The 25,703-nt window shown below is 39.6% G+C and overlaps 1 protein-coding gene across 2 annotated transcripts in view; it reads right to left on the bottom strand.

Moving 5' to 3' along the window:
• The window catches only part of edil3a (EGF-like repeats and discoidin I-like domains 3a), a 129,587-nt gene that overhangs the window by 30,600 nt on the left and 73,284 nt on the right, over positions 1-25,703 (bottom strand). For both annotated transcript variants that reach the window (XM_028578885.1, XM_028578886.1), the window contains exons 5-8: positions 14,355-14,536; positions 6,630-6,785; positions 5,390-5,534; positions 4,801-4,985 (exon numbers count right to left, since the gene is read on the bottom strand). In XM_028578885.1, the coding sequence (XP_028434686.1) occupies positions 4,801-4,985; positions 5,390-5,534; positions 6,630-6,785; positions 14,355-14,536 (668 nt within the window). The remainder of the gene's footprint in view (positions 1-4,800; positions 4,986-5,389; positions 5,535-6,629; positions 6,786-14,354; positions 14,537-25,703) is intronic.

The raw sequence follows: 25,703 nt of genomic DNA, 5'->3' as shown, positions 1-25,703 counted from the left end.
CTATGATATTTTCAATAAAGAAATGTATGCAGCTAAACTAGTGCTACAGTAATACCACTGGCAGGAACACTCAACAGGACCTATACAGCTGTGACTGTGATAGGTCACTTCACTTAAGTCGCGCCACTTGTCTTAGTCTCTCAGGTTTATAGTCTCCCACTGTGCTTTCTCCTCGGTCCTGTGTCTTCCAGTAAATATACACTTTCCTCCATGTGCAGGCAGGGCCTTAGCTGCTAAGCTGCTACTATTTACCTCATCAGCATCTGCCTATGCAAACCTCCACTCTCGCAGTTGTCATTTGCATAGTTATTATGTGTGAGATTTTCCTGCTCTGCCTTCGCTAAAAAAAAAAGCCTGCCTGCAACATGATGTTTTCTTTAGGGTCCAACCCTGCCTGAATCCAAACAGTGACAGCAATATCATCTAAACATCAATCTTTGCTCACTTAAGTACGAAAATGGTTATTATTTAATCCCTGCAGGGCAATTGCGTAGAAATATAGTTATTCCATAGACGGGGATAACACAAGTAAAACTGATAACACAAGTGCAACTGCATGCAAATACATAATACATGTATGCAGGCATTTTATCTACTTATGTGTAATGACTTACCATACCTGATCAGGTACCTAAATGAATGATGTGTGATAATGGCTGTACCCGTATGATGAATCTCACATTAGCACAAATATACCATTTGCATAGGGGCTACTGTAGCTTTCTTAAAGTTTTCACGTGCAAGTTTGAGCTCACTCTGCATCATCAGAAGCAGGGGTGATTATCAGGGTGCCACAGCCACACACAACACATATTTATCACTTTAAGGAGATAATTGGGTGTGAAAACCTAAGAGGCAGGGGATAACAAATTAATCACCAGAATAGAATTACTTTCATAGCTTGTTTTGTAACCTTTGCAGGCTACAAATAAATAAAACAAGTTGCAAATTAAGTGACTTTCAATGTTTACACAATACACATTACATTCTGGAATGTTATTTAAAGAAAACCTTCAACCCATCATTATTTATAGTACAGATGTACATGACGTGCGTTATAAAATTAGGTTGGCAATTTTATTGGACTGATTTAAATTGCACGTATTCATGTTTCTTTTTTCTTTGCTTATACAACATTGTGTTCGCAGAAGCCTAGCGAGGGTACTCGTTTTCACTGCACTGGCGAACTAGGGAAATAGTGGAAATAGTGGAAGGCAATAGCCAAAAGTGGAGTTACATAGCAGTGTGGTTGCTAGAGAAAATTGAGTGGAAAAAAGGAGCTAAAATGATATAATGTGAAAGAAAGATGTGAGCTGCAGCTGTGTGGAACATATAATTTTAGCAAAGAATATGTAATGATATGTGCTTTTAGTGATACATCTCTTCTGTAAAGAAGTGTTTGCACAGCACAAGCTTAGGGGGCACTGGAATCAGTCACTCTACTGTAGCTTAACTAAAGCGTTAGTATTTTGTTTAATCTTGTGTACAAAGCTTAAACATGGCACTTGACCAAAGCATATATTTTATTTCTTCTGCTTTACCACGGGGTTTTGTAGGCTTACATTACAAGGGTGGGAGAAAACATGCTTAAAGTTTCTCAGAAGAACGGTATTTGAGACCTATGATTTTTTTCAACTTACTTTGAATAACAACACATTTTCAATCAATTGCAGGTGTGGGGTGTGGGTTGACCTCAGGAAGAACCAAAGAGGACACAGTGCTCATGTTGAGAGACCCCAGAACCTGGCAGGCTTTCATAGAGCAGAGATGTCAATCTGCCACAGACAGGATGGATGTCGCCATCCTGTGCAGTGCTGGGGATCTGACACCCCCTGTCTGTTGCGGTAGACCACCACTGTGGTATTGTCTGATCTCACCATGACATGCTTCCTGTTCAGCTGGGGGGCGAAGTGGTGCAGAGGGTGCTGTACCACTGTGAGCTCCAGCAGGATGAAGGCGCACGACCACGTGTCTCCTACGCTGGCCTAGTCGAGGGTCCCACCCCAACTTTTCAGGGAGGTGTCTGTGAAGACCTAGACGTAATGAGGGGCCGCAAACCATAGTGGAGGTTGCTGGAAGAGTCTCAGAACGTCACCTCCCTCTAGTGCGGGGATGTGGAGTTTGCGTTGTTCATTTCGGCTCTGGTGCAGCCCAATCCATGCAAACTAACACTGGAGATTTCTCATATACTGACATTATCATCAGAAGTGACATAACGCTTCCCAATGGCATCAAGGTTGTGGACCTCATGCAAAATTTGGGCCGAGCCGCTGGACCCTCCGCCTCCGGTTCCGGGCTAGTGTGTCAGGAACAAAAACACTTGGCGAAGTGCAGCTGCCACTTGTGCTCCTCCCGGGGGAGTGAGGGTAAACCAATAGCGAAGCCTGTTAGCGGGCGGAGCACACACCATATATAGAACCTGTTAGGTGCTACCCATGAGATGTGATTCAGAATTGACCACCATGATCCAGGAAAGTGAATCCTTGCCCATGTAGTTTGTTGACTGCAATGCAGTTAGGAGATGTGAGATGAAAAGACACAATCACACTATTCCAACCATGCTTATTCCTTTGTCTGAGGAATGTTTACCACAATCCACCAAAAAACTCTCCACAGTCCTGGAACACTACTTGCCAGAAAATTTGCAGTGCATGTGTTGCAATAACAGGGATACTGTGAAATTGAAAAGTAGCTACTGTCTCTCTGGCAATTTCTTTTTGCTATGTGGACATGTTAATGTGCATAATTAACTAATCAGCTTATGCCAGCTGGAACACTTGGCAGCTCAGTCTGACAGCTTCAGCTCCTCTCTTAAAAACATCTTGAAATATTCCGGTTCCGTCTCCCTCTGTGTAATTTTATCTCCTACCAGGCCGATAACTTTAGCTTGGACAGTTCCCAAACAGGTCCCGTTCTTGGTCTTTTTGTTAAGATTTTACAATGTTTTGTGGCACAACATTTCTATTCTGTAAGTATTTAATCTGCTGAAAACTATTGTCTCCACTTGATGATCAAATTACTACCACTGAAATCATTAATTGCATGTTTGCGTTTCGAGTGTATTTCTATAATTAACATGACCCCTAAGTGGATTGCAATATGTCAATATCTCTGACAGGCGTTTCCCGAGACGGACGGATGCTTACTACATTTATGTATTGTTAAAAAGCTGGAATACATATTGGTAAATAAGTATTTAGAGTAGCATTAGAGCCAAAATCTGTCTGCGCATGACTCCACAGTTTAAGAACTAAAACTGAAACTGAAAAGAGATCTTGTCCAGTCCTATGCATCAATAAATCCAGTTTGATATTCAATGTCTGTAAAGAGTTTCCTACGGCTTCCACGGCCCACCAGAGCATTTGTCTTGATTAATAGGAATACTTAATTTGTCATTAAGGCTGATTAATTCCATTAATCTGTTAGGTTTAAAGTCATTCAATAATGTCACTGGGAATCAATTATTTGCCATGGCAACCAGTATGAAGACAACACTGATTGTGGGAGTTGAACAGATGCATATAAGACCATCACTAAATATAAAAAAGTGGTTAGCTCCAACAGCTGTATTGGTATAAATGTGAAAAAGCACGTTACAGTATAGAACTCTAAATGTCTACTTTTCAAAAGTCAGATATTGTATATGCCTGTGTGCGCAGAAATGGGCCTTGGCAGTGGAAGCCATTGATTTTCTCACTGCGTCTGTATAGCATCTCCCCTTTCCTGCCGGCACAGCATGTAATATGAGACCACAAGTTTTCCTTTACCCACAGCAATCAATTTTGCTTAGCAGAGCTCCCTGGCCTGGATGGGGGCTGCCTAAGTACCTGTCTCCTCCAACTCACAGCCCTGCATACCCTCACCCTGGGCAAAAAGCTTTCAGCGTAATAAAAAACATATCTGACTCAAGACCGGGCCAATCTAATAACGGCCAGACGAGTCAGCGTGACTACAGAGCGCTAACTGTGTCACTGATAGGGAGGCGGTATGCGTGGAGCGATTGCAGCACAAAGGCCAAGAAATCACTCTGATCTTCAATTCCCTGAGAAGATGATCCACATCACAATTTCTTCTATGGTATCAGTTTTACAGCTTGAAGTAATATGTGGTTTCTTACTCTAAAAGCAGATAGCATTTACTGCCTTTTATCTTAAAAGAACAAAAATAAAAATCCAATATATGAGGCCATACGTGAGGGCATGCTGGGCATTATTGAGTCTGATTGATATGTATCTTAAACTCCCTAGGCCTCCATCAATCTCACATATTGTTAAGCAGAAAGACTGAGGTGTAAACGTCTACTTAAAGATGTGTCTTGTCCCTTTCAGGAGACATTTTCAGCCATCAGTTACTGAAATGAAAACAAATGGATTGGGTGTTTTCACATAGATAGAAAGCCTAGGCTGCAGCCAAAGATAACAGGGATAAACTCCTCCAACAGAGGCAGTGTGGGTGTTGAATGAAAAAAATTAGAAAAAAACTATTACTGACTGTTTCTAAGAATAATACTGAGAGCTAGCTAATAGAGGGAGGATTTTAAGATATAATTTAGCACACAACTCACACTGTACACACCAATGAAGTATTTCCCTATGAAATATAATTGAATCCATTGGCATGCATTACCATGTACACACCATCAATTACTATGCCAGGGAGGTAAGAGCTAATCCTTCAGCAGATTGAACCAGCTTTCGGCAAGAACCTGGCAGTCTGCTGTTCATTTCCCAGCTAATATATTGATCAAATCTCTACAGTAGCTGCAACAGATAACACATTTAGCTACAGATAACATCTTACCTGTAGCCACTGTGACTGGTCACTGTGTCCAGCTGTCCAAGCATTGACCTTGCCTTGTTTGTCCAACCGGGCCTTTCCAGGCTCCCAAGTGAACATGTCCATGTTGAGCGTCCTGAAGATGCTGGAGGCTGTGACCTGGTAGTCCTGGATATGGCCTGACTTCATTCCCAGTGGTTCAGAGCAGCCTGGGAACAACAAAAACAAACAGATTTGTTCTAACCTTCCTGACCGTTCAGGACATCTTTATTTTCTTATCTTATACAACCTGTTTATGCTTTTAATATGTGTGTACTTAGAATCTTCTGTTTATTTGTACTGAAGACCAACTGCTTCAATTACTCTTTATGCTGATGTTATTGATTTATTATCCAGGTGATTGTATCAGATTTTCTTGTAACAGCTGAGGGCTGGGGCTGTGGGTGAGAGAGGGCGAGCAAGCTGTCCGTACCTGTGTATTTGTATGTTTCTGATATAATGCTGTTTTGTTTGTATGCGTTTTATAATTTTGTAATTGCGTTTATAGGACCCCCTCTAAAATGAGATGCTACATTTCAAGGGGCTATACTTTCAATAAATCCAATTTACTCACCTGTTAGCTCACAACCGAGCAGCTCCATGCGTAAGGTACAGTGCCTCCTGCAGACTTGGGGGTAAATGCGCACGTACTGGGCTGCAATGGGAGGGGTGAAGGAGTTGGCTGATGGAGCGTTGTTATCGACATTTCCTCTGAAAATCTGTTGCAGGGGATGAAATAACAGCAGATGGGGGCGGGGAGGATAGTGAAGCAGATCAGTTTTGCCGTAATGTAGCAGTCTATCTGGAGCGGTCTCTAGTGTCTACTCCACACTCAACAAATTGCTGTCATTCAAGGTCAATGAGCTGGAATTACAGGGAAAAATAGACAATTTCTTGCACCATTTGAGCCCGTAATTCATAAGAACAGTGGTGTGTTTTAAATTAGTGCTCCAATTATATGGCTATACCTTCTGGAGAGTTTTATCCAAATGACCTGAGATAGTCTGACAGAAACTCTCTGATTTAAGTGACTGATGTACTGCATGTGTGAGGCTTAGCGAGAGGGCGACAGAGAAGGCAAGGGGGAGACGGCGCAGTGTGTTTTCAGGCGTTACAGGGAAAAGGAGCTGTCACTGTGTGGCAACAGGTCAATGTGAACAAAAGTACCCAACTTATATTAGATCAAGAATCAGGACATGTAACTTCCTTAAACACACTGACAGGTCTTACTGTGCAGGTATTTATCCCAGTCTGCACATATGGTTACAACTTCCACCTCACCAAAAATACTGTATACAAATTTACACTCAATTATGCACATTCCTGCTTTCTGTATGCCCAATTTTAAAAACAGACAGACGACACACAAAACTGAGATCACAGAATATTCAAGTCCAGACTCATTGTTCAGTGTAATAAATTGAGAAAAGAACGTCGGGTCATTTGGAGCTTGGCCAAAAATGGAGGACGGCCGTGGTTTGCTGTCAGGAATGATAGAACGCTTTGTGGCCTATTTGGTGGCCGTTCATCCCCAAATAGTATAAAAATTCAATCTAGAAGTCATAAAAGTGGAGGGGGGTAAGGGGCAGCAAGATGGGCCCGGTGTGTGCTAGCTAATTAAAAAGCCATCTCATCATGTCCTCCACCCTGCCCTTGACTGAGTGAACAGTCTCCAGTTGCTGTGTGTGCACATGTGCAAGTGTGGGCGTGTGTGACTTTGACTGTGTATTACAGAGTGAGAGGCTAAAGGGAAAGAGTGGAGAGATGACAAGGGGTGTGTATGCATTGTGTTTGTGTGCCCACGTGTGTCTCACCATATCATCATCTTTGCCCTTGACTTTGTATGTTCTCCAGGTCTTCCCGTCATCACTGTAGGCTACTTTGTAAGACTTGACGTACTCTGGGCTGCCTATACGCTTTGCACCCTGGGTAATTAGGCCTGTGACCCTCATTCTCCTCTGCAGGTTTATCTGTGGAGTAAAAAAAAAAAAAAAAAAAAAAAAAGGCAAAATCAAGAAATTATAGCTTAATTTCAGTTTAAATGTGTGCATCTGTGTATGTGCACAAGCTGTGTGCGCATGCAAGTCATGGGGATCAAGTCACCCCCTTGTATCTTTTCTGTCAGGGCCATCCATCTTATTCAGAAAGTCTGCGATCAAATGGAACATTTAATCAATCCTCACGCTTCAGATCCAATCTGTCAACCCTGTGCAGGCTGTCAATATGGTGCCAATGTAAAACGGCTTGAAGAAACAAGAGGAGAAGAGAGAACTAAGAAAGAGTAATTGATGAATGTTTTCATAGATCCTGCTTAGCGCAGACAAAGCAGGCTCATTATTATCTAAGCACGATAGACATGTTACACACCAGTTTAAGGTTTGCTTTGACATGTTTAATAGAGTCCATTTTCACAATAGTGGACCTATTTCAAATATTTTCCTCTTACAAATTAGGTTTTTGTATGTGTACTGTATGTTTAAGTTATGCTTGTGTGTTTACATGCCAGCATAGCACTACATATTCAAAATGATTAATTTACAGATTTCACTTGCAATTTGGTCTATAAATGCACATATACAGCTTTAATATTAAATATTGCTTTTATTTCTTTATATGTTTAAACTAAGTGGCCATCACACTGTATGGTCAAAACTGAAGCCAATGCTAAAGCTGCACATCATTAATGGCCGCAACATGATGTCTCCTCAAGGCTCCCTCCATATAGGGCCAACATCTCTCCTATGAGTCATTCCGTCATAATGTTCTATAACGTACATACTGTATATCATGCTAGAAAACATGTTAAAGAATGATACATTTTGAAGCATCCTTGTTTGATTGACAGGAGTCATATTACACTAATTAAGTGGTTGTTGGTGCTTCCTTATCTCCACCCATGCTCCCTGTCTTTGAATAACCACCCTCAGAGACCATCAGTACGAGTGATACAGTATATGCCACATGCATGTTTTTCTACAGCCTATGACTTAAACCCATCATTTCTGGTTGACTACAAAAGTGCTTCACTTTTCCTGTAATTCTGGTGAACTTGTTTAAAAATTTAGAGAAGTCTCTGGGGTGATTCTGTTATTTTTCTTAACGCCCGATGACAGCTGACAACAACTCACTTCACATGAAGAAGCCTGTGGTGACTAAGGAGCGATGCTGTGTTGGGTTACACACACACACTGTACTCAAAGGCACGTACACACACACACACACACACACACACACACACACACACACACACACACACACACACACAATCTTTTTTCTTGTTATACAGTGAATATTAATATTGATACAAAAAGTAGGGCAGAATAACACAAGGAATTTCAGTATAATAAAACTGTAACACATTTGTGATAGTCTGTGACAAATAAAGTAAGTAAGTAAAGTAAAACGGTGATGACAATTATTCATTAATCATTTCGGCACTACATTTACAACAAGCGTATTTTCAGGAACAAAGACACTTTGCCATGTCTAGCTCAACCTCTGACAAAATATACATAAACACAGCTGTCTAGTCTTCCATAGCTGTAGAACAGATGGGCAGCAATAATACAGTACTGAGTAAGTATTAAGGAAAGGACCATTAACCTGAAATGGCCAAACCTAAAGAAAGAAACTCCAGACTAAAACAGAATTGAAATTACTCCTATGAATTGGACTAGTATGGCTTGAGGTTGCATTTATTCTTATCACTTCTTACCAGATCATGCATTCTAGACAACAAAATCCACAACTTAATGTGATGTTGCAAACAAACAAGACCATATTTCAGCTTATGTTTGTGAAGCTGAAGTCAGTTTCTATTTAAGAACATTTTAAAGCTTATCCACGAGAAATGGGAGTCTAACTTCACTGACAATGTGACCACATTCAGGATGGTATTCTGGGGGCTTGAGCTCATTTTCCGGTTCAGGAATGTTAGCATTACTATGAAATAAGGCAATTTACAAGTAAAATATATGAGAGCAAATAAAGTTAAAGAAAGCTTAAACAGCCCACTAAGATATACTCTTCTTTTCTGCTAATGAAAAAAACTCTAAGCGGTGTATCCTGAGGACATTAGAGATTAGAGTAGTAGTACTGGCGCTTACGGATCCAGCACAGGAAAAGAACTGTTTATGTTCACCAACTTTGTGTAAACTGTCTAAACTAATGGGTAATGTATAAAAAGTCTATTGCAGCGATGGTTTCCTTTCTAATTTACATTTGTAAAGACAAATTACATACATTTTTTACATACTTAAACCAACGTATCAATTATACATAAGGACCCCTCTTAGAGCTTCTTGAGCTGCAATGACCCACTCTTTCTCATTCACAGCATTCCTTTGCTCTTCTCAGTTTTCTCCATAGAGATAGATACTTCTCGCACTAATTAGAAGCCCTGTCACTAAAAGGCCACTGCCTGGGTAATTGGGGTGATCCTTCGCATTTTTAATGACCACTGAGAAACATACGTCTGTCACTTCAGCACTAATAGTGAAGAATGTATTTGTTTGAGTGAGGAATCATTGAAAACATCCTCCATGGGCAGACCTTTGTCTACAGACTTATATGTGGCAGTTAAAAGGAAAATACCTCAGTTGGAAAGGCAGTTCACTTAAAATGCTTAAATTACACACAACTATTACACTGAGAATTGCAGATTACACCACAACAAATTGAGTACATAACATAACGTATTTGTTTGAACTAAAAAAGTTGTCAGTTTATTTTTTTATTTACCATTTTCCTGCAACTAGAACTATTTGACAAAATGGCCATAATTCTAGAATGCATTTTGCAATTGAACCCAAATTTCGATAACACATGCACAAATGAACTCTAAGCAGAATGTGATAGCATTTTTACTTATGCCATTTAATCAGTGGTCATTCCACTGAATCACTTCAGATTTTTCACAGGCTATCCACATACCAAGACACAGCATTACTATGATTGAAATATTTTCCAAAATCGGCATGATTGTCTACATTTTGATGCAGATCTTTATAAGGTGCGGGACACAAATGTCTTATTAGTATGCACTCTCTACTGTAAGTTATTGCAACAGGAAGCTGGAAGGAACACTGTAGAAGACAATGTTTAGAATGAACTCTTACCCTCTGACCATTTCACCCTTTCCTTTTTCCTAAAACATGAAGTGTCTTATATACAGTATGAAGTGCTCTGGGTAAAAGCATGAGCCTTATAACAACTTCTACATCAAATCCTTTCTGTTCATCTTCTCTTGTTATTTTCGAACACAAAGAAAGAGCCATTTGTTTGGATGGTGTGATGTAACCTGTTTCCCCTCTGAAAAACATTCACTGCTGTGAGAAAATATTCAGCATGTAACCATAGGCAACATCCTGGATCTGATTATGTCCTGTAGCAGTAATTCACACACTACCTTCAGGAAACACAAATGTGAAGCAGTTTTTTTCACAGTCACTTTTAAGAAATGATCAAGAAGGTCATGGTCCTATTCAAAAATATATTTTCTAGCCCGTTGAGATCCCAGTATAGTAATGACTGGGACATATTTATCATGCTTATATATAACAAGGCAGGTCATGAACAAGTGAACCGGTGTCACAGGATGTGTTAACATGTGCAGAGAATTCTGGTTCAAACTATGTTTTTGTTCTTTGGATTTATGTTTTAATCTAGCTGTAGAGCCCACTGCAATAAGAAATCCACATATGCATCATAACTAGAGCGGAAACGATTAGCCAATATATTGATTAGTTGACCGTCAGGAAATTAATTAATTGAAGTTAACTAAACCTAATAGTTGATCAATAATTTCTGTAATTTTTCAAGCAAAACTGCCAAAAATTTGCTGTGAGGATTTGCTTTTTTCTTTGTCATGTATTAACTGAGTATTTTAGGTTTTTTAAATTGTTGGTCTGACAAAACAAGCGATTTGAATAGGTCATCTTGGGCTCTGTGGAATTATTGCAGGCATTTTTCACTATTTCCGGACATTTCAAGTGATTGATCGATACAATTATCAGCAGTACATTCAATACAAAAATGATCATTAGTCGTGGCCCTTATCATATTCAATTCTTCCTTTAAAATGTACAGTTCTGTTATGCTGTTGTACGGGACTGGTACTTACGTCATCAGACACTGAAAGATCCAGACCTCTGCTAAACAGTGAAGAAAAGCATCAAATAACTTTTTATACTTCCATTTCAATGCTTTTCAGAGCTTATTAAGCCTAATTTAAACAGGCAAACATATATTTATTAACAACTACAGCTGTGAAAATGTAACTGACTACACAGTGGACTTCTGGGCCTTTATATTGCCAAAACCACTAACGATTACCAAATATAACCATACCAACAAGCAAGATCTCAAATGCATACAAAGGTCTGGAGCATATAAAGTAATACATTTCCTCTGTTGATTAGACACCGGGATCAAGACTGTTGAGGGAATTGCAGCAGTATTGTAACAATTACACTGTCCTTGAAGGTAGCAAAGAGCCCTGTGGCACTGGCAGTGCTGTGTAAAAAATGCATGTGAGCACATACTTTATACACTAAAACATGCACAGATTTAAGGAGCCTTATCTCTCTCATTGTGCTCTCTTTTTCTTTAACACTCATGTGCAGACATTAGGTACATACATACATACATTTGAGATACTGGTGACTCATTGTAAGAATGGCCACTCTAACCAATATCCCTCCAAGAGCAGAGCGTATAAATAACCCAGACCGTGTCACAACCTCACAGTAATAGCCAGTGATATGCAATCATGCTATCATTGTGTTTAGTCATAGGGGCATTGCAAACATTTAATGGATTTGAAATGGCCTGAACAAACAGCTCAGACATGAAACAACACTGAGATGTTGTGGCAGGACCAGGAATAGGCAGCCCCACCAACCACATGTCAGTGATTTCAAGCCGTTCTACCTGGAAAGAGGTGGTCATAACTATTAGAGACTGTTGAATTACTCACAGCAGACATGTGTTTCTAGCGCTAGAGTGCTGCATTAAGATTAGGCTCATGAACCCGGACTCCTTTTCATCTAGGAAGAAAGTTTATGTAGGACATTTTAATGTTGTGATTATAGAACAATCTGTCATATCTCAACCAAATAACAGACTGTAGAGTTGAATGTTTTAGCAAAAAGGTTTGCACTGGAATGAAAAGGACAGGCACCTGATTAAAGTCTAAGCAGGTTACATATATACGCATATCGGCAAAACCCAAAAAATGCAGATGGAGATCTACATCTGAACATTAGTCATTAACAGTTTACCTTCCATTAAATTATGTATAGACCCTCTTACCCTTCAAAAGTGATTTGGATTGTTTCATTGTTCCAACGCAGCCGGTTGGAGCTATATTTTGCTGATATTGGTCAGACCGGCAGCATATTTCCCTTGAGTGTTCAAATGCAATTTTATGTGTGAGCTAGTCGTGGTGAGGCTGTGGAAAACAGATATTCACACAGCACATAGATGTGTGAACAGTAGCAAGCTCAATTCACAAACACACAAAGCAACATAAACACAAAGAAAAACATATATGTGAATGCATGTTTCGTCTGCACCTCTATGATGTATTATTCAAAGTATGTTGGTCTGTGTTTGATTTGAAAGAGCTGACATCCAAAGAGACATTACAAAGAAAGCCTTACAAATAGCCAGACAAATCTGATCCCTATCCTGATAGGGTTGTCATCATCAGTATAACCTGTTTCACATGACAGACATGCAAAAGCATTCACGCCACATCACTCTGCACTACAGAAGCAAACACCCACTCCTTAGCATAATACCAAAACACTGACATGACTGTACACCTCTGTACTCACTTCCCAATTATCCAGGCCCTCTGTAGAAAAACACAATGCCTACAGCATCCTGCGCAACATCCCACGTGGCATCATTAAAGTCAAACAAACTGCCTGAATGTTTAATGTCCCGTCCTCCTAAGCCTCTCCATGTGCCAGGCTCCTTTTTGCTCACTCATGTCGACGGTTTCTTTGACGCTCTCTCTTTCTTTTTTGTTTTCTTTTTTACAAATCCATTTTTGCCCTGAGTTGCTTTTCTCTTGTTGGTAGGTGCAGCTTCACTTTCTCCATCACGCTGTCACACTGTAGTATGTTTTTCTATTACATTTTGTTCACGGTTCACTGTCCGTGTATCATGTATCTGATAACAGCCCACTACAAAGGTTGCTGTCAGCATTTCTGTCGTCACAGAAGGGACTCAAGAATAAAATAAATGTAACAAAGCTGAAAAACCATTATTTATATAATAGCAAATTCTATCTATGAGTATAGGCATAGCCCTCTAACTACCTAAATGATTATTTAGTTATTATTACTGTCACGATCTATCTATCTGGAATACTATGCAATCTGTTGGATGAAGGTGTCGTGATCTGGACTGAGCCTTCGGACTGGACACAAGTTGGGGGGACATTTCTATATCATAGCAATACATCACCTGGCAGTATTATATGCCACAGCCGTTTTAGCACGGGTCATGATGTATGACTATTTGCTCAACATAAATCCAGACAAACAGTTCTACATAGGTCATACACTGGAGCCAGATCATTTCAGGTCAGGGAGCTACAGCAGCTTAATGCCTAATGCAATGCAATCTCAAAACCCATTAGCAATTGGTCTCAACTTGAGATACGGGAATGTAGTTGGGAGCTGAGAGACAATGTCTCTATGAACAGATAAAAGCATATAAATGCAGATTTTAAAAACAAATAGCAAAATCATCAACAGACGAAAGCCTTTGGGTTCTGAGATTGCATTTCGGCCAATGCCTGCTCTAACGTGATTGGTCAATACTACTTGGACTAAAAACGGAAACGCTTATGATACCAAAATGTCCCGTTGCCTACAGATTCTTAATTTATATGCATATATCTGTTTATAGAGATCAAATGCAATGAGACCTACAACATAGGTTTATAGGGTTGTAATTCTATAATTACACATTGGGACTGATTGTCCTGCATTAAAACAGGCCCAATGAATTAAAAGCATTGGGCATTCAGGACCACAATGGAATTTAATGATTGCATGAAGGTTACCTTTAAATAAGCCTACATAATGGGAGACTTTCAGGTATCAATGCTTTGCTGCTTTTCTTTTCATTTCACAATGAACAGGTAATTGTTAGCAAACCATCACAACAGATGCAACAGCTAAAAACAGCTATGCCAGTTCACATTGTTGCTTACACTTGACTACACCTGCATCTGTTCAGCCCCCAGCTAACACTTTTGTATTGCTCTTTATTACCAGTAAGTGAGACATCACTTTAACAGTATGAGTAATTAACTCTAAAGTTAACACTGTTGCATTTTTAGATTTTATTCTAACCATCAACTAAAAAGAAGTGACGTTATACGGTACGGAAATTGTATCTAACTATTTTAAACCACAACAAACAAGAGAATGATGTGTATCTATAATTTAGACTGTGTGTTCATTAATTTGTGTCTGGCGCTGTCCCGGCTCTGTGTGTGCCCTGTCCTGTGACTGCTTTACCTGGATCCACGGCCATCTGTCATTTTCGGCAGCAGTCCAGGCATTGACCAGGCCCTTCTTGTTGAGGCGTGCAAAGTATGGGTACCACTTCTGCAAGCCGAAGAGAGCGCGGTGGGTGGAAGAGGCTGTAATCTGTTGGTTGGAGATTATACCGCCCTCCATGCCCAGCGGTCCAGAGCATCCTGAGTAGAGTGGAAGAAAGAGACAGATGAGACTTGAGTAATTTCAGCACTCATAAATATGTGCCAGTCAGTCAGTGTAATGCATACTGTATAGATTTCAAAAACAACACCACAAAGACTACATTTTGTCATGTCAGTGATTTTGTCCTCCACATCTCGTCACACTTGGCGCCGGTGAGTGCGGCAGCCGTAGTACCTGCTCCGTCTGTTTTTTTCAGTTTTTTTACTAAACCTACTAATCTAACCAGAGCTATGTCATCTACATACGACAAAAAAGACACTTTTACATATACGAGACTCATGCTGTATGCCTGAAAGTTTCACTCCCGATCCAACCTGGCGCAGCGAGATCATGATGAGTGCCGACAACAATAACAATGAATGCGCTAGCAACAGGTCATGGAGAAGGCCTAGAGGTAAATGGGAAGGCCTCAGAAACAGGCTGAGGAACAGGGCACACCGCACACCAGTGCCCAGCATCCCGCTAGCTAACGTAAAGTCAATTGAAAACAAGCTGGATGAGCTCAGAGCCAGAATTAAATATCAGAGGGACATGCAAGACATCATCTGCCTTACTGAGACATGGCTAACACCTTCGATTCCAGACCATGCAATTTAATCAGCGGATCACCGCTCAGTTCACCGCATGGACAGAACGAGAGAGTATGAAAAGTCGAGAGGAGGAGGCTCTCATTAACCACCAGGCTGAACATCAGGATGCAGCGGTCATTGTAGCCGGGGATTTTAACAGTGCTAACCTAAAGAGTCAGTCCTGACCTTTGGCAGCACATCACATGCCCCACCAGAGGAGAGAGAACCCTGGATCACTGTTACTCACCCTTCAAGAAGTAGCTTCCTCCCTCAAGCTGTCCGTCTGCTCAATGAGAACTGTGGCTAGCCCCCCACCTCATTTTCTTGTGTTGTATATATTACTATTTTTATGGATTTTATTGTTATTTTTATTGAGCCGGAACAGGTATACAATGAATTTCACTGCACATTGTACTGACTACAACATTTGATTTGACCTTGTTTCTTTTTTCTCCTCACTGTCTCCACAAAAGAGTCGATATCCTTGTTTATCTCAGAGACGAAAAGCTCAGTCTCCTCTACTTGTTGTATCTCTGCAATGACCTCCTACTCAGACCTTGTCTTTGAGATCATCATAGATTTGTCCACCCTGACTCATTACTCTCTCATTATAAATGTTGCTTTGACAAGACAGTTTGTAATGTTTCCATTAAGGCAAAATCCTTTTGAGTCACTGCAGTCAACAAGAGGTCTTGTCTCTGCCTTCATGCTGTTCACATCCGGGGGCGGAAACAGGTTGACAATAGGCTGCTCCTTCATCTCTTCCATCAGTAACAGAGCCCTAAGGGTTCCTCAAAAGGAGCTGCGACCACTTCTGGACAGCCTCATCCCCAAAGTCAACACACTTTGTAACAGTAAACATCCTACAGGCTGCAGTATTAAAGTAGAGAAGTATGACAGCAATAATTTCAGACAAAAACACTGTGCTTTCTTCTTTAAGCAACTTGATTTCCCTCTTAATCCTAATTGGTAAATTCAGGAACACCAAGATTAATCGGCATACCTGTGGTGAAAGGGGTTCTGGCAATGTTTATCCAATAGACGGTTTATTGTGCTGCAAAACAACAACTTCTTTGTGTTTCCATTTATAAAAAAGCCTATTGGGAAATCAAATAATAATAGAAAACACATGAGAAATGAAACACAATAAAGAAACCGATGGAAAGGGGGCATGCATCCATACGGTACGTTAGATAAATATAAGACACAACATATTATACAATTTTATTGCATAAACATTCGAAAGTTTAAAAAAAAAAGTTTACACTGCTCCCCAAATGAGATTTTCGTAACTGTTCATTTACACACGAAACATCTGCTTTTCTATCAAAACTTAGTTCAGGATGGATTTAATTAGGATGGGATATGCATGTAAATGGTATAGTTTCCCTTTAATCATAAGATAACTCAGCTTGTGGAAAGGCATCATAATTAAGAACTCAGGTGTGCCAAGAAAACAACCTGAACAGTTCAACTGTGCTTGAATTGTTGTTCCAAACAGCTGTGGCGTATTGCCATCAAAAGTGAATCAGATGTGACTGCAGGTCCTCAGAATCCTTCAGCCTGAATAAATTGTGTTACAGAGTTGTGTAACTGAGATTGTAAAAGAGATTGTCTCCCAATTGGATATCATTCAACCCTTGAGTTGTAACATATAACTTAGTCACTTAGAGAAGCTTAGAAATTGGTTTCCAATTTGAAGGAAAACCAAACAGCTGAGAGGCGACATAGAGTCAGTTTGAATTCTGCTAAACAGTCAGTATGAAAATACCCCCACATCATTACATTTCTTCTAGCCCACAGTGCCTCTTACAAATAAAGAGCATCACAGCTGTATGTAAGGTGTGCTGTGTTAGTTATGACGCTTAAAGATGCTTAAAGGTGCCCTGCCACACATATTTTGTTACTTTGTGGTAATGTCTGAAGTTCTAGCATGGACTCTGTAACATTTCTTTGGAAAAAAATGCCTTGGTTACCTTATTTCAAGCCATTCTAGCATGGTATAGAAAGCCTGCAGGAAGACTCAGCTTGATTTGTGCCAGTTCTCATTAATATTCAACCAGCTAAGCTGCTTGACAGCTAGCCAATGAGAGCCTGGCTATCAGCATCCTTTACCCAGCGCAACTGGGCGAGCTCATAAATAGTAATGAGCTCAGGCAACACCACGTCAGACTGACCAGCTTTTGTGATTGGCCTGATTTCTTCGCTCATTTCTTTTCAGTGGCTAGAACTGACAGAGGAGGTAACAGTTCATTTTCACATTCACGACATAACACAAACACATATGGACCTAAGATATTTCAAAAAATACAAGTAAAAATGGTTTTGTGTGGCAGGGCACCTTTAAGTTTTAATTAGTCTCTAAGTCAGGCATACAGTTTTCATAAATGCAAGGATTTACAGCTGAGCATTCTTTATTTTTATTTATTTATTTTTAAAATATCTTTCCTAATGAATATGATTTGCAATTGTATGAATACTGTATAATTCTGCAGCTACCACCTTCTCAGCCAGCTCATTTTTCACTGTATAAGGAAGTGGCTTGACAGTATTTCAGTAATTCATTAACTCAAAAATAAACATCTATTGCAAAATATGCTGAAGATACAGTGAATAATAGCTAACATTGGCTAAACAGTCTAAACAACATGACTAGGAGTTTACTGGATGTTTTGACATCCTGTGTCATGGCAAGGCAGTCTGTGCGGCACAGATAAATTGCATTTTGGGACGTTTAACTCTAATTAGACTTGAAAGAGAGTTCATGAGATTGAACATAAAACTGTGTGTTGCAAAACGGAATTTATTTCTCACTGCCTTTCTTATTGTGTTACAGCAGTAACAATTTAAATGTGATAGTTAAAGGTAGTAGTATGTGCATTTGCCCCTTTTATTTTGCTCTTCAAATTTATTTTTTGAATGGAATGATGGTTAACTAGTACAGAGAAGAAAAGATTATTACTGATGTGGTTATTTAAATTTCATTGATAGACAATTGCTTCCAGTTTATTTTGGAAATGATGTGGGAGGTATTCCTCCTACTCTTCTCCTGGTGTTTATTTCTAATGACAACAGGGATACAATTGATTAGAGTAATACTTCTTTGTGTAAACAGTTGTGGATCTGATTAAATTAAAATGTAATCGACTCATTTGATTTCTACTGTTAACGTGTCTCTGGTCACAGATGATTAAATAGCTGTGTTTAACAGCTTAACCACAAGTGTGGGAAAAGTTGAGGAAACTTGGAAGTGTCCCAAAAGAACGGGGACATATCAAGCGCAAAGTACAGCCAGAGGCACTGCTCGCTCATGCCAGCTGAACTGTAGGTGTCTGTATAAACCAGCCTTCGGGGCAAGCCTGGAGCAGTGGTCACCTGAAGGCTGTGATGCCTTTACCATTTAAGCAAAACACCTACGCATTTCAAACCTAGCGCTGACACACAGACAGACGAAGCAGACAGACAAAGTGCACACACACACACACACACACACACACACACACACACACACACACACACACACACACACACACACACAATGGAACTGGCAGCATTGAGAGCTGTAAGAAGACTTTCACAACAGAAGAAAGCCAAGATTCAGAGAAGAATGGAACAATGAAAACAACCTTACCACGACTTATCCAGCTGCTAAAACAGTGGGGCACTAGGGAACAACAAGGCAGGGAGACAGTGAGTAATGTCTGAGGACAGTCCAGAGGGATTCATTGGAGGCTGGGAAAGAGCAAAGAGTATATCTGTGTGTGTTTGTACTGACAGAGATGTGTTTATATATTCCACAATGGTGGTAAATAACTCTTGCTTCACTAGTTCTTCCCTGTCTGCGGCTCATTGCTCCCAGACTGATATAAGGATGGTGTAGGTGGGATGTGGTAGCCTACTGCTGAAGCTCAGAGAACCATCTGATTTTCCAACATCTGATGGATGAACTTCATCTGTTCTTTTTAACAGGTCTTAGAAAAAAACAAACCACTTCCATTTGGAGACATGGTAACTTAGTTTAAACCCATGGCTCAGAAAGATGGGGGACCTTCTTATCAGAGTGTTGGATATACATGATAATTACAGTTGCATTCTAGTATTCAATGTCTAATCCTATTAATTCAGAGAAAATGAATATCTATGTATATTAGTGGCTGTCTCTTCTTTACATAGAGTTAAACAGGTGTCAGGGAGATTTGTCCTTAAGCAAGATATCTCAAAATTTAAATTGTATGAACAGAACAATTGGAAATACACACTTTGGGCCAGGGAGCAATTGATTAGAAGTGATTTTTTTCCATTATATAATTTTTTGCCATAACTATGAAAATATATTAAATATATAGTATATTACAAATTTTGGTGCGTTTGCAGGCTCAGATCTCAAATCTGAATTAATAGGAACTCTGTAGGTGTTAAAGTGAGTTGTCCAAGTGTCCCTCTGAAATGGTGCAATGCATACGTATATGTTTTCTTATTTAAAGTGATGGTTCGGAGTAATTTCACCCTAGGGTCCGTTGCACCATGACCTTGAGCCAAACAACCCCCCAGAAGCTTTTTTCAGCTGGGTTGAACATTGGGAGAGTTAGCGTAGAGTAGCGTTATCAGCTGAATAGCTTAGCGCAGGGGCTAATGGACCCAGGTTTGTATCTCGTAAATGACCCCACTAATAATGCCCGAAATGATACCAAACTTCTACAGTAGTACAAACAGGTTATGCATTCATAAAACGATGAATTGTAAAGTTTGTAAGTACACCAGAAGTTTATGTAAATAACACTTGCCTGCTGGCTTCTACTCTCTGCTATTGTTGTTGCTGCTGCTGCAGGCAGTAAGACGTGTGCTTAGGGCCGTCTACAAATTACAACACCGGAAAGAGATACAACAAAAATATTTATTAATTTAACTTTTTTTTTTTAAAGTAAGTGCTGTAGTATAACTAGCAGGAGACAAGTTATAATTGAGGTAAGTTTGGGGACATTACCTTATTTAATCATTAAATTAATAAATATTTTTGTTGTATCTCTTTTCGGTGTTGTAATTTGTAGACGGCCCTAAGCACTCAGTAGCAACAGCAGCAGCAGCAGAGAAGAGAAGCCAACAGGCAAGTGTTATTTACATAAACTTCTGGTGTACTTACAAACTTTCCAATCCATCGTTTTATGAGTGCATAACCTATTTGTACTAGTGTAGAAGTTTGGTATCATTTCGGGCATTATTAGTGGGGTCATTTACGAGATACAAACCTGGGTCCATTAGCCCCTGCGCTAAGCTATTCAGCTGGTAACGCTACTCTACGCTAACTCTCCCAATGTTTGACCCAGCTGAAAAAAGCTTCTGGGGGGGTGTTTGGCTCGAGGTCATGGTGCAAAGGACCCTAGGGTGAAATTACTCTGAACCATCACTTTAAGAAAAACAAGACTAAGGGTCAACTGCTATGCTAATACCTGTGCAAGGCTGTACTTACGCACAGCCAACTGGACCTGCTGGTGGCGCTGGAAAAGTCAGGGGTTTATCAAAGTCCTTACGATTCATCCTCTGGGGGCAATGTATGTCGGTACACAATGTCATAGCAATCCATCAAATAGTTGTTGAGATATTTTAGTCTGGACCAAAGGGGTGTTCCGGCAGACAGACCAACATTGCCATACCTAGAGCCAAGCCACTAAAAACATGTCTTAAGATGACCCACAGAGGGCAACATATGCTAATAATATCATCATTCCCCACATATGAATAATCTGATGAACAGAATTTGCTTTGAGCAATTAGCATGTCTATAAATGGTAATCTAAGGGGTGTTATAGTACCAAATGTAAAGAATGTAGAAGGTGCAAATCAATAGCAAAAGCAATACAACATTATTCATGATTCCTGGCTTTTAATTTGTTAGGGACCCTGTGGATTTACACATGCTGGCACATGCACAAGATGGCATATCACCCGATTTAACTCCTGAAAGTGAAATGGAATCTATTTTTCTTCATTACATCCTGACGTTAGGACTGAGGTGCAATGTTGTTACCACAGTATCATATTTGGCCAGATGTTGTACCTCTTGTTAAGCTCTCTTAATTCTATGTGGATGTTGTGGCAAGACATTTTTGCAATATAGCAGTCCTTCTCACCTTGTGGCAATGAAGGGGCCACTCTTAACGAGCTGCCTGCCAGTCGTCCGTCAGAGAAGCAGAGGCAGCCAGCCCCCGGGCCTTGGCCTGCTGGCCCCTAAGCATACATCAGCCCTGCGACAGCACACATCACTAACACCACCACTACCGTGATGTGACAGCTGAATCCATCTCCCACAAGCCCTACCTACAGCCTAAACAAATTAGAGCCCCACTGAAATTAATGCCAGCACACCAATACTAATGAGCATGCGGTGGAAAGAGGGGATGAGGAAAAGAATAACACACACAAAACAGACGTCAACCATACAATGGAGGTTCCACAGGTAACAAATGAGAATGAAATGCACCTGTATGCATTATGTGTGTGTGTGTGTCTGTGTGTGTGTGAGAGAGAGAAAGAGAGAGTATGTGCAGTTATGCATTTAAAAATGTGCAAGACAGCAATCTCTCTCTCTCTCTCTCTCTATATATATATATATATATATATATATATATATATATATATATATATATATATATATATATATATATATATATATATATATATATATATATATATATATATATATATATATATATATATATATATATATATATATATATATATATATATATATATATATATATATATATATATATATATATATATATATATATATATATATAAAAATATAAAATATTAAGCTATTGCTTAATTGAATAACTAGTGCATTCGCAGCAACAATGTTAAGAGATTTGTTTACAACGTCTCTGAGCTGGCATTTCACCACTCACGATCCTGTTGGACTTCATTCAGGTGATATTGCTGCATTCCTTATTCTCAGCAAATAATTTGGGAAGTAAATTATATCATAACCAATAGGATTGAGCATGAAAAATTAGAAGAAAACATACATTTGTTTCCAAAACTCACCACATCAAAAACGGTTTAATATGGAGTTATGCAACAGCTAATAATGGCGACAAAAGTTCATGGTTGCTGGTTGTCATAGTAACGCTACGCACTTTCTGGCACGTGAGTATTCTACACACCGTTCAGAAATAGTGACTGTCGGGAAAGGTGATGGAAAGATTTGTCACTTTAAAAAAGAGCTTGAAGAAACTATGACACATTTCAGCCCTCAACAAGATGACCTAATGTCATGAGGTTATGAAATCATAGGCTAATTGGCAGTAGACAGCTAGAGCTTCCAGCTTACTGCAGTGTATCTGATACAGGGCAATTGGGTTTTATTTGCTACAGGGTGGAAATAAGCAGTGAATTTGAATAGCTTCTGCTCAAGGCAGAGGGTTCGACAATCATCTTAGCCTTAAAATGCTTTTCGAAAACGGAGCCCTGAACAGCTCTCCCCTTCCCTCAATATTGGATCTTTAACTGACCATTCATCCCATATTAGTGCCTGAAAGTGTGAATGCCTCTGGATGGATACAGCAGTAGCAATTCTAAAATTGCTTCAGCAGTAAGGCTGAGGCAGCTTGTGCCAAGTAATCTCACTGTATTTTATGCCTTCTTGTATATTTCACTTGGATTCATGTTGGCAAGTGACAGATATGATTCTTCTTCTCACTTTCCATTGGATCATGGGAATCAGTTCTGAAGGCAATGTAATGATTTCCGTAAAATCGGATAATCAGTGAACAGACAAGCAATGTCCAAAAGCTCACTACTGCCTTCACATAATATTCTCATGCTCATTTCGGGTATGGCCAGAAAATGTACAGCTGCTTAATCTGCAACAGCCAATGTTTGTGCAGGTTTTGCCCACACACACAACGTGGGCTGAAGGAGCAAGTCAGCGGAGATGACGAGTTGCAGCATAAAGAGTTCCAGGCATTCTACCATGCAGGCTATATTGATTTAGGACCCCACCGACTGCACTTCTTATGATAAGGCTGCGACATATTCAATAAATAATACATTTAAATGCCAACAAAGGCAAACATTTGATTTTGGTTTTAAAGGGACATTTCACCACTTTTACACATGCAGATCACTTTATTCGTTCAAGTTTGTGAGGATAAAGTTGTCCTCTTGGGCTCTGGAGAAGCTGAGAAAATAACTCAAGTTATGTCACAGTGATGTCATCAGGGTTATTTTAGCTTGGCGACACATTTTTAGCTGAAAGTCTGCATTACAAAATGAGCACATTACGTTTGCAAGATGTAGGCGTTTACCAAGCAGGGAGGGTGTAATGAAAGAAGCTATTGAGTTGCATTATGGGAAATTTAGGTTTCAGCTTTTTTGGAACATGGTTTCAAAACTTTGATGGTCACTGATATTAGTTGGAGGAGCAACTATAATTTCATCACTTCAAACATTTCTCTTTGTAATGTTTAATTTTATTTTTTGATGGATTATGAACCATTTTCTGTTCCTGGTAATCCAGTCTCTTATTTCAGGCTGTTTATTTTTATACATAAAGCAGTCAGAAATCAAAGTTCAGTCAGAAAGTATAAGGGTATGTTTGGCTATACTCCAGTGCACTGGATTTCAAATGAAACAAAAAAACAAAGCAAGGTTATGGTGCTGATGTTAAACTTTAGGAGTGTGTGGGGTTGTTTACATCTACAGTATATTGGGTGAACAGTGTAGAAGTTATTGCCCTTTTCACCATCGGGGGTTTGTATAAAAAGGGCTACAATTTCTAAAAATCTATCTGTTGTGGATGTAAACACCATGCAATTAAAGCTGAGAGTCAGCACTTTCACCTCATGGCAATTATTTTATTTCAAATCTAATCAAAGTTGAAGTAAAGACCCAAAACAAACCATCCTAATACATATAGACTGCGCTACAACTTTGGCTGGCTGAATTAATGGTTGTATAATATGCTGTACAGATGTTGAATTTATATGGGGAAATGGAAATGAGCATCATTAAACAAATAATTGAGCTTAGCATATGTTCAGTCAGCAAGACTAAATCTTTCTCCTTGAGTTCTTCACTCACTACACAAACCTTATCAGTCAGACTGTGCCTCTTTACTCCTCATTATTCACATTTTCCTCTGCCTTCTTTCATTCACTTAATAAACACAACCATAGTGACGTCCATAAAGTTCCAATGTGTAGGAATCTCTTCCATCTAGCGTTGAGATCGTATATCTCAATCAACTCTCTCGCACCACGCAGTTCAAAGTACGTATTACAGCTACGGTAGCCTTCACGCTTCATAAAGCCGGTCTTTTGCTCTTTTCCATATCCCTTTTCTTTTTCTGGGCGAAGAAGAAGACTCCTGTTCCTGAAATTTGTATTTTGAATATGTGTGGTCCTCCAGGTTTCCTTCTTCAAACTTGCTGGGTGCGGGAAGCTACGATACACATTAACAGCATTAGCAGCACCTGTGAGTTTATCATGTGACAGCGAAAACGCAAAAGGCGAAGCAGTATGTCCTGTATGTCCCTTACCAGCTAATGCATTTCAAGATGGCGCAAGAATAGGGAGCGTCTACCCCAGTTCATGCGAATGCAAACGTAAAATTTCAAGCCAAAAGGAATACTTGGAATTGATGGTGGTGGTAAATATTCATGAAAAAGGATAAGTTTGTGAACAGGCAACACAGATTTTGATAATGAACAACTAAACACGTTACACGCTGGACCTTTAATGTCTCTCTTTCCGATGCAGACAGAAAATTCCTGAGTCTGTTGCCGAAGAACAACTGTGTTGCACCTAAGATATCAAATCTGATGAATGAATTTGTGAGTAGCAATGCAGAGGTGGCACAGGGCTTCAAGTCCGCTGATACATTAATCCTAATACAGTATGTTCCTAGAGTGAGCAGACAGAATCCCCACAATAGCATAATCAACACATGAGGCCACTTTAAGCTCTCCGGCATCTTGCAAAAAGAAAGCTACTTGTGATAAGACGGAAGCTCTCTCTCGTTCTACACAGCCACTGGGCAAATGAAATGATGGCATGCAAGCAAAAAGTGGCCGTGGTGACTTCTCAGCATTCAACTGTACAGTATTATTACTATGCTTGAGGGTTTAATGTGTTTGTCTGAACAAGCAGAAATTGAGCAGCTTTTCTAGTTATTCAGGTTTTTTATTAAACTAATATAAGGAGAAATGTGGATTTACATTTTGTGGAATGTGAAGACCTTAAATATTGATATGGCTAGTGCAGCATGCTAATTTTGTATTTCTTCTTTCTCTAAACGTGTATATATATATATATATATATATATATATATATATATATATATGCTATATATGCTATATATGCTGCACTAGCCATATCCCAAAAATATAGCCATATCCCAAAAATAATAGCCATATCCCAAAAATATACTGGGTGGAATTTCGGTTTATGTGTGTACTTTCCCTGAAATCCATCCTGTCCAGTATCAGAAAATCAACTTGTACCCCACACTGTATGTATTTTTAGCAGGGGAGAATTATTTAACAGACACTCTTTCAGCCTTTCCTCACCCTTTTCCA

Source organism: Perca flavescens, chromosome 5 (genome assembly GCF_004354835.1).
Source record: "Perca flavescens isolate YP-PL-M2 chromosome 5, PFLA_1.0, whole genome shotgun sequence".
Classification (NCBI taxonomy): Eukaryota; Metazoa; Chordata; class Actinopteri; order Perciformes; family Percidae; genus Perca; species Perca flavescens.
The sequence above is the reverse complement of the archived record's forward strand: the minus strand, read 5'-3'. Positions and strand labels throughout refer to the sequence as shown.